General features: G+C 39.5%; 1 protein-coding gene across 2 annotated transcripts in view; it reads right to left on the bottom strand.

Moving 5' to 3' along the window:
* OXCT1 (3-oxoacid CoA-transferase 1) overlaps positions 1-16904 on the bottom strand; it is a 149898-nt gene that overhangs the window by 9543 nt on the left and 123451 nt on the right. For both annotated transcript variants that reach the window (XM_015139915.3, NM_001260592.1), the window contains 1 exon segment: positions 10627-10728. In XM_015139915.3, the coding sequence (XP_014995401.1) occupies positions 10627-10728 (102 nt within the window).

A 16904-nucleotide genomic window follows, 5' to 3' on the forward strand; every position in this document is an offset into this window, starting at 1 on the left:
AAAGATATGGAGAAATTAGAACCCCTGTGCACCAATAGTGGGAATGTAAAACGGGGCAACCATTGTGAAAAACAGTATGGCAGTTCCACAAAAAATTAATAATAGAATTATCATATGATCCAGCAATCCAAATTCTGAATTATATATCTAAAAAATTTCAAAGCAGAATCTCAAAAAGATATTTGCACATCCATGTTCTTTGCAGCACGATTCACAGTAGCCAAGAGGTGGAAGCAGCCCAAATGTCTACCAACAGATGAGTGGGTAATGAAAGTGTGGTATATATGCACAAAGAAATATTATACAGCCTTAAAAAGAAGAAAATCCTGTCATAGATGCTACAACACAGATGAACCCTGAATACATTATGCTAAGCAAAACAAGCCAGTCACAAAAGGGCAAATACTTATGATTCCATGCATATGAGGTATTTAGAACAGTCAAAATGATAGAAACAGAAAGCAACAAAAGTGGTTGCCAAAGGCTGTGGAATTAAGTGTTTAATGAATAGTTTCAGAGATGCAAGTTATAAAAGTGCTAGAGATCTGTTGTATAACAATGTGAATACACTTAATATTACTGAATTGTACACTTAAAAATGGTTAAGATGGTAAATTTTTTTAAAGTTTTTACCACAGTTATTTAAAAATAGGAAAGCATTACTGAAGAGCATCACGAGCATTTGCAGAGCATGAACATATGTACACGGCTCTACCAATAGCGCTGGGGACAGGGGAGCCTTTATTCCCCACTTCTCATATTCCATTCCATGCAGAAGGACACCTGTCTATTCGTGTAACTACCCTGGTCTCTGGTGTGTCCCTTATTGATGTAGTTAAATGATTATTTGGGCAGAGGAACCTTAACATGTGAAACTTAGCCTGACTCTTACTCTTCATTGAGGTCTTCACCTAGAAAGCAATGCTCTGTTTTGCTCTCAGCCATGTGGATGGAAGCTTAGCAATGAAGGCTCCCCTTGTGTAGGTGGCCTGGGTTTCTCTGGTGTTGCCTATACTTGGAAGCCAAAGCCTCTGTATTTGTGGGGTTCACACTTGGGAAGCCTGCTGTGGCTGTACACTGAGGCCACATCCCTCACTCTAGCCTGTATAATAGTAATACTTTTACCTCTACCTGCTCAGCTCCCTTCTCTCAAGCGATTCAGCACTCAATCCCCAAGAAACAGCAAAGTCCCTATCTTCATAGCATCCACATTTTGAGGGAGAGGAATCATATGGCTGGCTTCTCTATCTGTAAACAGCTCCTGACTAGAATCTCATTTTGGGTATGTGCTGAAGGTTCCAGAAATATAATCAATATTTGCATTTCTACAACAAAATTTCCACAGCCTCTACCAAGTTCCAGATATATGATGACCTTCAAGATACTGCCCTCCGATGGAAAACTCCAACTTTCAATTGATACAAAATCATGAACAAAACTGTGGCAGTCATTACAGATTTTTTAAAGAAGCTGTTTTAGGGGGTTGCCCAAGATGGCCGAATAGGAACACCTCCAGCCTCCAGCTCCCAGCGTGAGTGACACAGAAGATGGGTGATTTCTGTATTTTCAACTGAGGTACCGGGTTCATCTCACTGGGGCACGTTGGACAGTTGATGCTGGTTTGTGGGTGCAGCCCGACCAGTGAGAGCTGAAGCAGGGTGAGGCATCGCCTCACCCGGGAAACGCAAGGGGGAAGGGAATTCCTTTACCTAGCAAAGGGAAATTGAGACACACAACACCTGGAAAATCATGTAACTCCCACCCTAATACTGCACTTTACCAACGGTCTTAGCAAATGGCACTCCAGGAGATTATATACCACACCTGGCCCAGAGGGGCCCACACCCACGGAGCCTCCCTCATTGCTAGGTCTGAGATCTAACCGCAAGGCAGCAGCAAGGCTGGGAGAGGAGCGCCCACCACTGCTGAGGCTTAAGTAGGTAAACAAAGCCACTGGGAAGCTCAAATTGGGTGGAGCCCACCACAGCTCAAGGAGGCCTGCCTACCTCTGTAGACTCCACCTCTGGGGACAGGGCATAGCTAAACAAAAAGCAGCAGAAACCTCTGCAGATGTAAATGTCCCTGTCTGACAGCTTTGAAGAGAGCAGTGGTTCTCCCAGCACGGAAGTTGAGATCGGAGAATGGACAGACTGCCTGCTGAAGTGGGTCCCTGACCCCTGAGTAGCCTAACTGGGAGACATGCCCCACTAGGTGCAGACTGACATCTCACACCTCACACGGCTGGGTACACCCCTGAGATGAAGCTTCCAGAGCAAGAATCAGACAGCAACACTCGCTGTTCAGCAATATTCTATCTTCTGCAGCCTCTGCTGCTGATACCCCAGCAAACAGGGTCTGGAGTGGACCTCAAGCAAACTCCAACAGACCTGGAGCTGAGGGTCCTGACTGTTAGAACAAAAACTAACAAACAGAAAGGACACCCACAGCAAAACCCCATCAGTACGTCACCATCATCAAAGACCAAATGCAGATAAAACCACAAAGATGGGGAAAAAGCAGTGCAGAAAAGCTGGAAATTCAAAAAATCAGAGCGCATCTCCCCCTCCAAAGGAACTCAGCTCATCGCCAGCAACAGAACAAAGCTGGACGGAGGATGACTTTGACAAGTTGAGAGAAGAAGGCTTCAGTCGATCAAACTTCTCAGAGCTAAAGGAGGAACTACGTAACCAGCGCAAAGAAACTAAAAAGCTTGAAAAAAGAATGGAAGAATGGATAACTAGAATAATCAATGCAGAGAAGACCTTAAAAGAACTGCTAGAGATGAAAACCATGACACGAGAACTACGTGACAAATGCACAAGCTTCAGTAACCGACTCGATCAACTGGAAGAAACGATACCAGTGATTGAAGATCAAATGAGTGAAATGAAGCGAGAAGAGAAGTATAGAGAAAAAAGAGTAAAAAGAAATGAAAAAAGCCTCCAAGAAATATGGGATTATGTGAAAAGACCAAATCTACGTCTGACTGGTGTTCCTGAAAGTGATGGGGAAAATGGAACCAAGTTGGAAAACACTCTGCAGGATATCATCCAGGAGAACTTCCCCAACCTACTAAGGCAGGTCAACATTCAAATTCAGGAAATACAGAGACATCACAAAGATACTCCTCTAGAAGAGCAACTCCAAGACACATAATTGTCAGATTCACCAAAGTTGAAATGAGGGAAAAAATTTAAACGGCAGCCAGAGAGAAAGGTCGGGTTACCCACAAAGGGAAGTCCATCACACTAACAGCAGATCTCTCGGCAGAAACTCTACAAGCCAGAAGAGAGTGGGGGTCAATATTTAACATTCTTAAAGAAAAGAATTTTCAACCCAGAATTTCATATCCAGCCAAACTAATTTTCATAAGTGAAGGAAAAATAAAATCCTTTACAGACAAGCAAATGCTTAGAGATTCTGTCACCACCAGGCCTGCCCTACAAGAGATCCTGAAGGAAGCACTAAACATGGAAAGGAACAACCGGTACCAGCCATTGCAAAAACATGCCAAAATGTAAAGTTCATTGATGCTAGGAAGAAACTGCATCAACTAAGGAGGAAAATAAGCAGCTAATATCATAATGACAGGATCAAATTCACACATAACAATATTAACCTTAAATGTAAATGGACTAAATGCTCCAATTAAAAGATACAGACTGGCACATTGGATAAAGAGTCAAGACCCATCAGTTTGCTGTATTCAGGAGACCCATCTCACAGGCAGAGACATACATAGGCTCAAAATAAAGGGATAGAGGAAGATCTACCAAGCAAATGGAAAAAAAAAAAAAAAAGCAGGGGTTGCAATACTAGTCTCTGATAAAACAGACTTTAAACCATCAAAGATCAAAAGAGATAAAGAAGGCCATTACATAATGGTAAAGGGATCAATTCAACAGGAAGAGCTAACTCTCCTAAATATATATGCACCCAATACAGGAGCACCCAGATTCATAAAACAAGTCCTTAGAGACTTACAAAGAGACTTAGACTCCCATACAATAATAATGGGAGACTTCAACACCCCACTGTCAACATTAGACAGATCAACAAGACAGAAAGTTAACAAGGATATCCAGGAATTGAACTCATCTCTGCAGCAAGCAGACCTAATAGACATCTACAGAACTCTCCACCCCAAATCAACAGAATATACATTCTTCTCAGCACCACATCACACTTATTCCAAAATTGACCACATAGTTGGAAGTAAAGCACTCCTCAGCAAATGTACAAGAACAGAAATTATAACAAACTGTCTCTCAGACCACAGTGCAATCAAACTAGAACTCAGGACTAAGAAACTCAATCAAAACTGCTCAACTGCATGGAAACTGAACAACCTGCTCCTGAATGACTACTGGGCACACAATGAAATGAAGGCAGAAATAAAGATGTTCTTTGAAACCAATGAGAACAAAGATACAACATACCAGAATCTCTGGGACACATTTAAAGCAGTGTGTAGAGGGAAATTTATAGCACTAAACGCCCACAAGAGAAAGCTGGAAAGATCTAAAATTGACACTCTAACATCACAATTAAAAGAACTAGAGAAGCAACAGCAAACACATTCAAAAGCTAGCAGAAGGCAAGAAATAACTAAGATCAGAGCAGAACTGAAGGAGATAGAGACACAAAAAACTCTCCAAAAAATTAATGAATCCAGGAGTTGGTTTTTTGAAAAGATCAACAAAATTGATAGACCGCTAGCAAGACTAATAAAGAAGAAAAGAGAGAAGAATCAAATAGACACAATAAAAAATAATAAAGAGAATATCACCACCAACCCCACAGAAATACAAACTACCATCAGAGAATACTATAAAGACCTCTACGCAAATAAACTAGAAAATCTAGAAGAAATGGATAATTTCCTGGACACTTACACTCTCCCAAGACTAAACCAGGAAGAAGCTGAATCCCTGAATAGACCATAGTAGGCTCTGAAATTGAGGCAATAATTAATAGCCTACCAACGAAAAAAAGTCCAGGACCAGATGGATTCACAGCTGAATTCTACCAGAGGTACAAGGAGGAGCTGGTACCATTCCTTCTGAAACTATTCCAATCAATAGAAAAAGAGGGAATCCTCCCTAACTCATTTTATGAGGCCAACATCATCCTGATACCAAAGCCTGGCAGAGACACAACAAAAAAAGAATTTTAGACCAATATCCCTGATGAACATCGATGCAAAAATCCTCAGTAAAATACTGGCAAATCGGATCCAGCAGCACATCAAAAAAGCTTATCCACCATGATCGAGTGGGCTTCATCCCTGGGATGCAAGGCTGGTTCAACATACACAAATCAATAAATGTAATCCAGCATATAAACAGAACCAAAGACAAAAACCACATGATTATCTCAATAGATGCAGAAAAGGCCTTTGACAAAATTCAATAGCTCTTCATGCTAAAAACTCTCAATAAATTTGGTATTGATGGAACGTATCTCAAAATAATAAGAGGTTTTTATGGCAAACCCACAGCCAATATCATACAGAATGGGCAAAAACTAGAAAAATTCCCTTTGAAGACTGGCACAAGACAGGGATGCCCTCTCTCACCACTCCTATTCAACATAGTGTTGGAAGTTCCGGTGAGGGCAATGAGGCAAGAGAAAGAAATAAAGGGTATTCAGTTAGGAAAAGAAGAAGTCAAACTGTCCCTGTTTGCAGATGATATGATTGTTTATTTAGAAAACCCCATCGTCTCAGCCCAAAATCTCCTTAAGTTCATAAGCAACTTCAGCAAAGTCTCAGGATACAAAATCAATGTGCAAAAATCACAAGCATTCTTATACACCAATTACTGACAAACAGAGAGCCAAATCATGAATGAACTCCCATTCCCAATTGCTTCAAAGGGAATAAAATACCTAGGAATCCAACTTACAAGGGATGTAAAGAACCTCTTCAAGGAGAACTACAAACCACTGCTCAGTGAAATAAAAGAGGACACAAAAAAATGGAAGAACATACCATGGTCATGGACAGGAAGAATCAATATTGTGAAAATGGCCAACTGCCCGAGGTAATTTATAGATTCAATGCCATCCCCATTAAGCTCCCAATGACTTTCTTCACAGAATTGGAAAAAAATTGCTTTAAAGTTCATATGGAACCAAAAAAGAGCCCGCATTGCCAAGACAATCCTAAGCCAAAAGAACAAAGCTGGAGGCATCACGCTACCTGACTTCAAACTATACCACAAGGCTACAGTAACCAAAACAGCACGGTACTGGTCCAAAACAGAGATATAGACCAATGGAACAGAACAGAGCCCTCAGAAATAATACCATACATCTACAGCCATCTGATCTTTGACAAACCTGAGAGAAACAAGAAATGGGGAAAGGATTCCCTATTTAATAAATGGTGCTGGGAAAATTGGTTAGCCGTAAGTAGAAAGCTGACACTGGATCCTTTCCTTATTCCTTATATGAAAATTAATTCAAGATGGATTAGAGACTTAAATGTTAGACCTAATACCATAAAAACGCTAGAAGAAAACCTAGGCAATACCATTCAGGACATAGGCATGGGCAAGGACTTCATGTCTAAAACACCAAAAGCAAGGGCAACAAAAGCCAAAATTGACAAATGGGATCTAATTAAACTAAAGAGCTTCTTCACAGCAAAAGAAACTACCATCAGAGTGAACAGGCAACCTACAGAATGGGAGAACATTTTTGCAATCTACTCATCTGACAAAGGGCTAATATCCAGAACCTACAAAGAACGCAAACAAATTTACGAGAAAAAAACCACCCCATCAAAAAGTGGGCAAAAGATATGAACAGACACTTCTTAAAAGAAGACATTTATGCAGCCAACAGGCACATGAAGAAGTGCTCATCATCACTCGCCATCAGAGAAATGCAAATCAAAACCACAATGAGATACCATCTCACACCAGTTAGAATGGCAATCATTAAAAAATCAGGAAACAACAGGTACTGGAAAGGATGTGGAGAAATAGGAACACTTTTACACTGTTGGTGGGATTGTAAACTAGTTCAACCATTGTGGAAAACAGTGTAGCGATTCCTCAAGGATCTAGAACTAGAAATACCATTTGACCCAGCCATCCCATTACTGGGTATACACCCAAAGGCTTATAAATCATGCTGCTATAAAGACACATACACATACGTATGTTTATTGCAGCACTATTCACAATAGCAAAGACTTGGAATCAACCCAAATGTCCATCAGTGACAGACTGGATTAAGAAAATGTGGCACATATACACCATGGAATACTATGCAGCCATCAAAAAGGATGAGTTTGTGTCCTTTGTAGCGACATGGATGCAGCTGGAAACCATCATTCTCAGCAACCTATCACAAGAACAGAAAACCAAACACCGTATGTTCTCACTCATTGGTGGGAACTGAACAATAAGATCACTTGGACACAGGAAGGGGAACATCACACACTGGGGCCTATTGTGGGGAGGGGGGAGAGGGGAAGGACAGCATTAGGAGATATACCTAATGTAAATGACAAGTCAATGGATGCAGCACACCAACATGGCACATGTATATATGTGTAACAAACCTGCACCTTGTGCACATATACCCTAGAACTTAAAGTATAATAAAAAAAGAAACAGAAGCTGTTTCATGTGATAGAAATAATATTTTTTTCCATTTTTTTTATTATGGCTAATAACACTGATATATATGAAAAAGTCTTAGTAATCATTTTTTTAACAGTGCCCAAATACTTCATTATCATTCTTTTTTTGATATCCTAAAACCAAAATTTTGTCACGTCCTATTATCTGATGCTGTCACATTTAGTCTTTTACTTTGGAATTCCCAGTTTCAAAGAATTCACAGCTAATATCCAATCAGCTAATATCCACATTATGTAGGCTTTGCCCATTCACTTATCCATATCCTTAGGGATACAGGACTTTTACCAACACATTTTAAAATTGTTTTGCACTAGGATTTTACCTTTTTTACTTTATGTGGCAACATTGGCCAATCATTCCCTTCTAGAATGTTCACTGCCAGTTGAAGGCTGAGTTCTAGGGACTTTTCTCAAACAGAACTTTAGCAACTAGTACATAGTCACATATGGAGTACAATGCTAGCTATGCAGTGATAACCACAGGGAATATTTTCTGAATTAGGACATAGAATGTCTTCTGAATTATCAAAAAAGAAATACTATCTTCAATGTACTTTTGTAATTAAATGTATCCTTATTGATAATCCAGGTATTAAGTAGAACATTTTATTAATTAGGGCACTCCAGCTCTAGCTTTACAGAGAAACAACCTGTTATATGTGATTTCATCTGTCACAGTCTAAAGAGATGCCATTGATTGTCAGATGCTCAAAAGCTAGTCCTCTGGATGGTTCCATTGATACCATACCTTTTCATTCTCAGGATAATACTGACATACAAATTAACATTGCATCTCAACATCCTAATTTGGAGAAAACAAGATTACATATCCCTGTGAAAAGAAGAGATGGCACTGAAATAGAGAGGGTCTACAGAGATACTTTTCATTGGAACAGCACCTTTCATTGGAAAAACAAAGCAAGAACAGTAAAAACCCGTATTTTCATTCCTTATTTACCCATACGAATAAAAAAAGAACTATATAACCAGGGTCTTCCTTTGTACATTCTCTTTTGCTAAAAAACTGAACATTCTATGTATCTTGAAAATGTTATCTGATGAAAAGGTTAATTCTTCCACATAGAAAAAAAATAAAGAATAGCTGATTACAGACTGTTTGCTTTTCTCACTGGAGTAAGAAATCCTAAATAGTTAAAGTGTAAGCATATCCCTCCCCTTGAGGTTACTGAAAAGCTAATTAAAGATGTGCTTTGCATGCAAGGTATTACTGGGAGACTTGTTTTTCCAAAGGGACATTCAAAAAAGGTTAATAGACAAAGACCTTGGTAGAGTACCAGAAACAGTTATTATATGGATAATGAACTATGAAACACAAATTGTTTTTAAAGAAATGTGTAGGCTGGGCGCGGTGGCTCACACCTGTAATCCCAGCACTTTGGGAGGCCAAGGCGGGTGGATCACAAGGTCAGGAGATCGAGACCACAGTGAAACCCCATCTCTACTAAAAATACAAAAAATTAGCTGGGCATGGTGGCGTGCACCTGTAGTCCTAGGTGATGGGGAGACTGAGGCAGGAGAATGGCATGAACTCGGGAGGTGAAGCTTGCAGTGAGCCGAGATTGCGCCACTGCACTCCAGCCTGGGCAACAGAGCAAGACTCTGTCTCAAAAAAAAAAAAAAAATGTGTTATGCACTGATAGGTACAAGCAAAGCATGTAGTACACAAGAAAGACACACATAAAATATACATATGACTTCTCAAATAACTTTTGTTACATTAGTTTCTCCAAGATGCGTAGCTGTAACATTAACATATTTTCTTCTCATTATAAATATATTTCATTTTAATTAGGTTGGTTCTTAAATAGGTATGAGAATAATATCCCTTTCTGATATGGTTTGGTCATGTCTCCACCCAAATCTCATCTTGATTTGGAGCTCCCATAATACCCATGTGTCATGGGAGGGACCTGGTGGGAGGTAATTGAATCAGGTGGTGGGTTCTTCCAATGCTGTTCTTGTGATAGTGAATAAGTCTTTGATCTGACAGTTTTATAAAAGGCAGTTTCCCTGCACACACTCTCTTGCTTGCTGCCACGTAAGATGTGCCTTTGCTCCTCCTTCACCTTCCGCCATGATTGTGAGGCCTCCCCAGCCATGTGGACCTATAAGTCCATCAAACCTCTTTTTCTCTATAAACTACCCAGTCTTAGGTTGTCTTTATTAGCTCTGTGAGAATGGACTAATACACTTTCCTTCATTTCTTCAGAGACATTTTAGTTTTACTTTTGGTTAACTTCAAATAGACTGAGCCATGCTTTCAATGCCATTAGCTAGGTGATTGATTTATGAATAAGCACTTATATTAAAGAGCAATTATTTATATTTCAGTAATATTCTATTTTAAAAAGGGATTTGGAGATTTCTTAAATGGATACTCCCCTGACATATTTATCTGCTTTGTAAGTCTGAGTGTTTTATGTACTTATCTTCAAAGATAGGGCATGTCTGTCTTGTGATGATTAACCTGGTGATGTCAGAGGCCCAACATTTTAATATTTTCAACAGATGAAATATGGCATAGAATTTAGAGAAAGTCATAAGTCATAGATGGGTTTAAAAATAAGGAAGTATCATTTCTCTGTATGTGGCTCACATTTTTCAGTTAATCAAGTTCAACCACAGCTGCCATATAACCAAAGAACAGAGGAATACAAGGGCCTTCAAAACATAAAGTAACTTAGAGTTCAAGCTCAACCTTGTTTCTAGCAGCTCCTGGTGGTGAGTCCCCCTCCTGCTTCTGAGTCCTAAGCCAAACCTTGGCCCGTGAGCTAGAGCATAGCTCTGTTCCTACCTGCTCTCATCTAGAGGCACCCTTCCTTCTACTCCTGTTCACTGCAAAGGTCAACTCCAAAAATGATCACAAATTAATGGTTCATGTCCTGTAAACACCCATTAATCAAGCCTATAATATAAGACAAGTGGCTGGATTTGTTCACAGAAATACTTACTGCAAAATCACACCCGGTACTCTTCTGTATGTCATCTACTGTCAGCCCTTCCCAGAGCTCAATCAGAGTCAGCCCTTTTTTCTTGTCCACATCAAACACAGCCTGTCAGAGTGGGAAGAAAAAGGACAATGATAATTTCCATCACAATAATTATTATATGGCACAAAACAAAAATAACCTCACAAGTTATATAAAGGAAAGACAAGGCCAGGTGCGGTGGCTCACGCCTGTAATCCCAGCACTTTGGGAGGCTGAGGTGGGCGGATCACAAGGTCAGAAGATCGAGACCATCCTGGCTAATACGGTGAAACCCCCGTCTCTACTAAAAATACAAAAAAAAAAAATTAGCAGGGCATGGTGGCAGGCGCCTGTAGTCCCAGCTACTTGGGAGGCTGAGGCAGGAGAATGGCATGAACCCAGGAGGCGGAGCTTGCAGTGAGCCAAGATCACACCACTGCACTTCCAGCCTGGGTAACAAAGCGAGACTCTGTCTCAAAAAAAAAAAAAAAAAAAAAAGGAAAAATACGACCCAGGACAAAAGAAAAATCAGTAGTGGAAAAATGTCAACTGTAACTATGATATTTTGGTGAAAATAAATGCCAACTCCCTAATCAGCAATTACTTGTGGAACAGTGTTGATGCCAGAAAATAAATGAGTGTTGACCATGGATGGCATTTGTTACTATTGCAACCAGTTTTTAAAAACTACCTCCCTTTTGTTAAGTCTAACACTTTTGGTCAAAGGTCAATTCATGATTAATAATGATTTGAACAAAGAAAGGAATGAAGAAAGAGGGAGAGAGAAAGGGAATTTTTGGGAGGTGAAAGCACATGAATGATAGCAAAAAAGTTTATAAATGCTGTTGGGTAAAGAATTACAGGAAACAGAAGAAGATGCTTTGAAGTGTCTAAGAGTAATTATAAGAGGATAGCTATCCTGGTCCTGAAGGACATGCAAGTAACTGTTAAAAATATTCTCAAATCCTGTGAAAACATACAGTCTCAGAAAGAGAGCATGGGAATCTCCCTTTGCTATGCAAATCAAATGAAGATGCTTATATTTAGGGCAAGCACCAGAAAGCCAATCTCACCTGAAACATTATATCATTCTGGTCGGTAACACCAGGTGTTGGTAGTGCCAATTGATATGGCTTGACCTCAGCAGATAGACCCCACCTGTTGAATCTGATTTAGAACAAATGCTTTCACACTTAGAAATATAACTCGAGTGGAAATGACCTATGAGGTCACTTAATATAACCTTCCGCCCAAGAATTCTTCAAAACATTCTTCTCAGATAGTCAACGGGGTTCTGCTTAGATATTTGCAGTGGCAGGAGGCTCACTTATTTCAAGGCAGATTGTTTACTGAAGGGAAGCTCAAATCATAAGAGCTAAAACTGCTTCTCCTATGGCTTTAACTCCATGCTACAGTTACCCTCCAGCACATTAAGCACTGTTCCCTCTTTCAGTTCTCATGGTTTCCTCTTTCTCAGACTAAAATGTTATGCATCCCAGAGCTTTCCTCTCCTCTAGAGTTAACCTAAATTCAACTATTGTTTGCAGGCGTAGAATCTTTATTTTATTTTGTTTTATTTTTTTGAGAGTCTCACTCTGTTGCCCAGGCTGGAGTTCAATGGCCAGATCTCTGCTCACTGCAACCTCCACCTCCTGGGTTCAAGTGATTCTCATGCCTCAGCCTCCCGAGTGGCTGGGATTACAGGCATGCCCCACCACACCCAGCTAATTTTTTGTATTTTTAGTAGAGATGAGGTTTTACCATGTTGGTCAGGCTGGTCTCAAATTCCTGATCTTAGGTGATCCACCTGCCTGCCTCAGCCTCCCAAAGTGCAAGGATTACAGGTATGAGTCACTGCACCCAACTGATTTTTCAACTAGCTTGGAAGTCAAACCTTGAATTGCCACTTTTGAATACACTAACTAGGAGGGTAATATCAAGACACAGCAACACGTAGAGAAAAGAACCCTGGCTTTTGAGCTCCATGAGAATTCCACTCTGCTGCACAACAGTTATGCAACCTTTAGTGAACCTGTCTTTGCATCTGTAGACATATATAATAAAAATGTACTTCCCAAGATTGTGATACAAGATAAATATAAGAAAACATACTCTGAGCACCATCCCTGAGACAGTGGGGGCAGCACACAAGCAGTTTTTTACTTTTTACTCCTTAGTCGCTTAACATCTCACTTATATGTGACCCCAGATCAAAGCCCTGAAATGATTATTGACTCTAGTTGATTAATATTTTTCCCCAGAAACACACATCACTGGGACCAGTGATAACTGCATTCTTGGTTTGTCTGATGAATTCACAGATAACCTGGTTGACATTACTGGAAAAGAGGTTTGAAATATGAGACAAAATATTTCTTATTTCTCAGTAAACTTTTCTTTTGCTTGTACATTTCATGTTCCAAAAAATTTTCTGGCAGAAATGTATGTTTCAAGAGGAAAAAAATAAATGGATAATTTAGGAATGTTTGTATACTCATTAGCTTGCTTCATTCCAAAATGACAATAAAAATTTTAAAAAATGAACACTTTCTTTGCAGAAAATGTGTCTGGAGCACTATTGATAAGATTTGCTTTTTCTTGCATTCTGAACAACTGTCAATTTATAAAAATAGAACAAACAAGAAAAAAAGAGCATCTGGATTATGTTATTAAGAACAGGCACGGGAATGATTTAGAGAGAAGATAACTGTGGTATCAAACTTTAAGGCTTCAGTAATCAAGGAAAATAAATCTATCACAAATTGACTTATTGCTTTTAAAAAAACCTTATTAACACATTCATCAAATCCTAATTAGATATATTAGAAAGCCAAGTATCTATAATTTAAAAAAGGAAACTTGCTTTTGAAATATTTAGGAAACTTTCCATTTAGTGATACAAGGTGCAAACAAAAATTTGACAAAAATGGAGACTAAAACCTAAAAGCCACAATAAATTGTTCAACTATCCAGAATATTGCAAGTACTCTGTCTAAGAGATGAATGCTAATTACTTTATGACCATGACAAAAGCTTACATTATGGGTAACAGTGAATCACAGCTCAGGTGCTGGTGAGGAATACATCTTTCATTACTTCATTCTCACAGCTCAAAACCAGGGTCATAGCATCCTCCAAATTCTCTTTCAAAAGGCAACTGAAAGGAATTTTCTCTAGATCTGATAATGGCATTCTAGTCCATTGTTAGTGAGGGCTGTTACTGAAGGCTGGAGACCTTCATTGCCCTTAATGGCACTGCATTCTCATTACTCATTCAACAAGTATTTATTGAGCACCTACTATGCACAGAGCACAGCGATAAACATGCAACCTTCCTTTCCTTGAGGTACCAAAAGTTCCAGACGTAGATGTCCTTCTCTTTACTCATTCTAGCTATACAATGTCATCTATAATTAAGGCTCTAATTATCCCCATATGTTAATGACGCCCACAAATTTATTCCAATACTGACTTCTCTTGTGAGCTCTAGATCCAAATCTCCCAATTGTTTATTGCAGTATCTGACTGGGTATTCCCAGGAATATCACAGTGAGGCTGTCCAAACTGAACCTATTCATGTCTTGTATTATCCTCTTGCTTCTCCTCCTATAGTCCTGGTCTTCCTAAAGGATGCACAGGTCAACCATTCTCTCTAGTCAGAAAACTTAGGAATCTCCTCTGTCTTACCAAGAATGTGCAATTCATCAAGTTAGGTCGAGTCCATCTCCTAAATCTCTTTCAAATCTCTCCATCTGTCCTATGGTTTAGAATTTTGAGATTTTTTGCCTAGGTCTATGGATCCTCTTAACTGGCTTCTGCCTTATCTGTTTTCTGTCCACTTTACATAAAAGCTTACAGTGTTTTTCCTAATGCAAATCCAATTTATTGTGTCCCCAACCTTAAAAAAGCGAAAAATCACTGAAGGGTTCCTTACTGCCTTCCTTATAAGACCCACAGTTCTTAGCAAGACATCGACATCCCTCCATTATTTGACCCCTCACTGCCTTTTCCACATCAGCCTTCAGAATCCAGTCACACCCTTGCTCCAACCAGCTCAACTTGCGGGTTATAGGACAAGCCATGTTTTCTTCACACCTCTGTGACTGTATGTTTTCTTCCTTTTTTCCAGAAGGTCCTTGTTGGTTTTCTAACTTATGAAATTCCTACTGATCTTTTGAGGCTCACCATTCAATCCAGTTTTTTCAGCAAAAAAAGCACAAGTATTCACTGAGTATGGGTTGGCGCTGTGCCAAGTGTTAGATAAACAGTGGTGAGTGAGACAGGCAGAGATTAGAGTTTATTTCAGTATAGTGGTTTATGCTAAGTTAGGATTAGTACAAAGATTCAGAGAAGCACCCAGAAAATTTGGGGACGGATTGGGAAGACTAGCAAGAGAAATATATAGCCAAGATATAAAGGATGAGCAGAAATTAGCTAGATGGATGGGGTGGGAAGAATGTTCCAGAGAGAGAAAAAGGATGTGCAAAGTCTCAAAAGAACATGGTCCAGGGAAGAACGGAACGTAGTTCACAGCATTTTAGTATGGTTCAAGTAGGGAGAAAGTTAAAGTAGCAAGAAATAGGCTAGAGGAGAAAGGTACATACTGTGAAATGCTTTGCAAGATATGTTAAAAGCTTGTATTTAATAACACCAAAAAGCTTTCCCTGATACCTCTGCCCACGCTGCTGGGCAGCTTTTCTCTATGCCCCTAGATTAGCATCTGGTGTGTGTCTCCAGATGGCCTTTATCATGTCAATTACTCTGACTGCTGGCAAGGCTGGATGTTTGGTGTCTAACCCTTCTTCCACGTTGTCCTTTAGGACAGAGACTTTGCCTTCCTCCTTTCTGTAACACACTGTTGGGAACAATCTGGTTCAAAAGTTTTTAAAATGATAGTAAAGTTAAATATCAATATAAGTTATAGCATAAGAATACATTAGATTATGAGTGCCAAAATGAACAGTGGGCCACTATGAGAATAAATTGTTGTGTGCTATGATGGTGCAAAACCGCTTCATGATGAAGAGGGAAACTGCATTAGGTTTAAAGGACAGGTAGTATTTGGGGAGGCCGAGGATCAAGTGGGAGCTATGGCAGATAGAAGAACTGAACTGGTAAGAACAAGGGCAGGGTACACGTGGAGGTGAGGAGAGGGCTGATGGAAGGAGGAGAGGACCCACAGGAAGAAAGTTTCTGGAATTATCTTTAGAAGGACTACCACTTTATTTAAAAATAAACAAACAACCAACAGGGTAAAAGATTGCTTTGCTTTTATCTTCAAAGTAATGGATTCTTTTCAACAAGTCCTGTTCATAGTTTCGGGGGGATTCAAGAAATGGTAAAGATTCAGAATATTTGGTGGGATAAAATATTCTGCCCTTTTATCTTGTTCTTTATATGTTACCTTCATGGCATTCCACATAAGTAGTCCTGCAGAAGGCATCATTTAGGACAGAACCTCCCTTAAAATTAGCTTCTGGGAATAATAAGCCTCCTAGCCCATTTCAAAGCCTGCTTTAGGGTGCTCACTGTCACACCTCAATGAAGTTAGTGAGTCAGATTAATGCCAAGACACTAATGCTACTGTTCTTGGCAAATGGAACAGCACTAAAAGAACCTGATATACATAATTCTGTTTTATGGCTTCTTCAAGGTACTGAATCAAGAAAACACACCCTCCCAGCTAACTTAAAAGCATTGTCATTCCGACATACTAGGTTCAAATCTGAGTCAGAAGGGTGACTATAGGCAGCTGCTGGTGATGCTTCTCTGGTCTGAGCAGCTTTCAGTTGTACTCCTGACCAACATGTTCCAGCTAGTAAGAAGAATCTAGAGAGTCACTGTGTGTTTTGAAACCCCACTCTATAAAAGACAGCAGTAAGCATGCAAGAAACAGAATCCATTTCTTGGCTTACGGTGGGGCCTATACTATGATTTGCACTGAAACAATTAAAAACTCAACTTACACTGAATTTCTTAAAATCCAAAAATTTGTACTTGTGATTTAGAAAAGGTAGAAATAATATATTCTTAACTTTGCATATATCATCATCCAGCCTGACATTGTAATAGTCAAAATATAAAGATCAATAAAACTTCTCTGATTATAGCACACTGTCAAAGTTACCAAGGACAGTGATTCAATTTTGCTTGTATGTTTCCAAAGACTTGCACATAAAGAATTCTACATTTAGAAACATTAAATTGATGAGCTTTCCTATTCATTTTGCCCACAGGCTAAATTAATCCTGTGACTACTG

Source organism: Macaca mulatta, chromosome 6, assembly GCF_049350105.2.
Source record: "Macaca mulatta isolate MMU2019108-1 chromosome 6, T2T-MMU8v2.0, whole genome shotgun sequence".
NCBI classification, from domain to species: Eukaryota; Metazoa; Chordata; class Mammalia; order Primates; family Cercopithecidae; genus Macaca; species Macaca mulatta.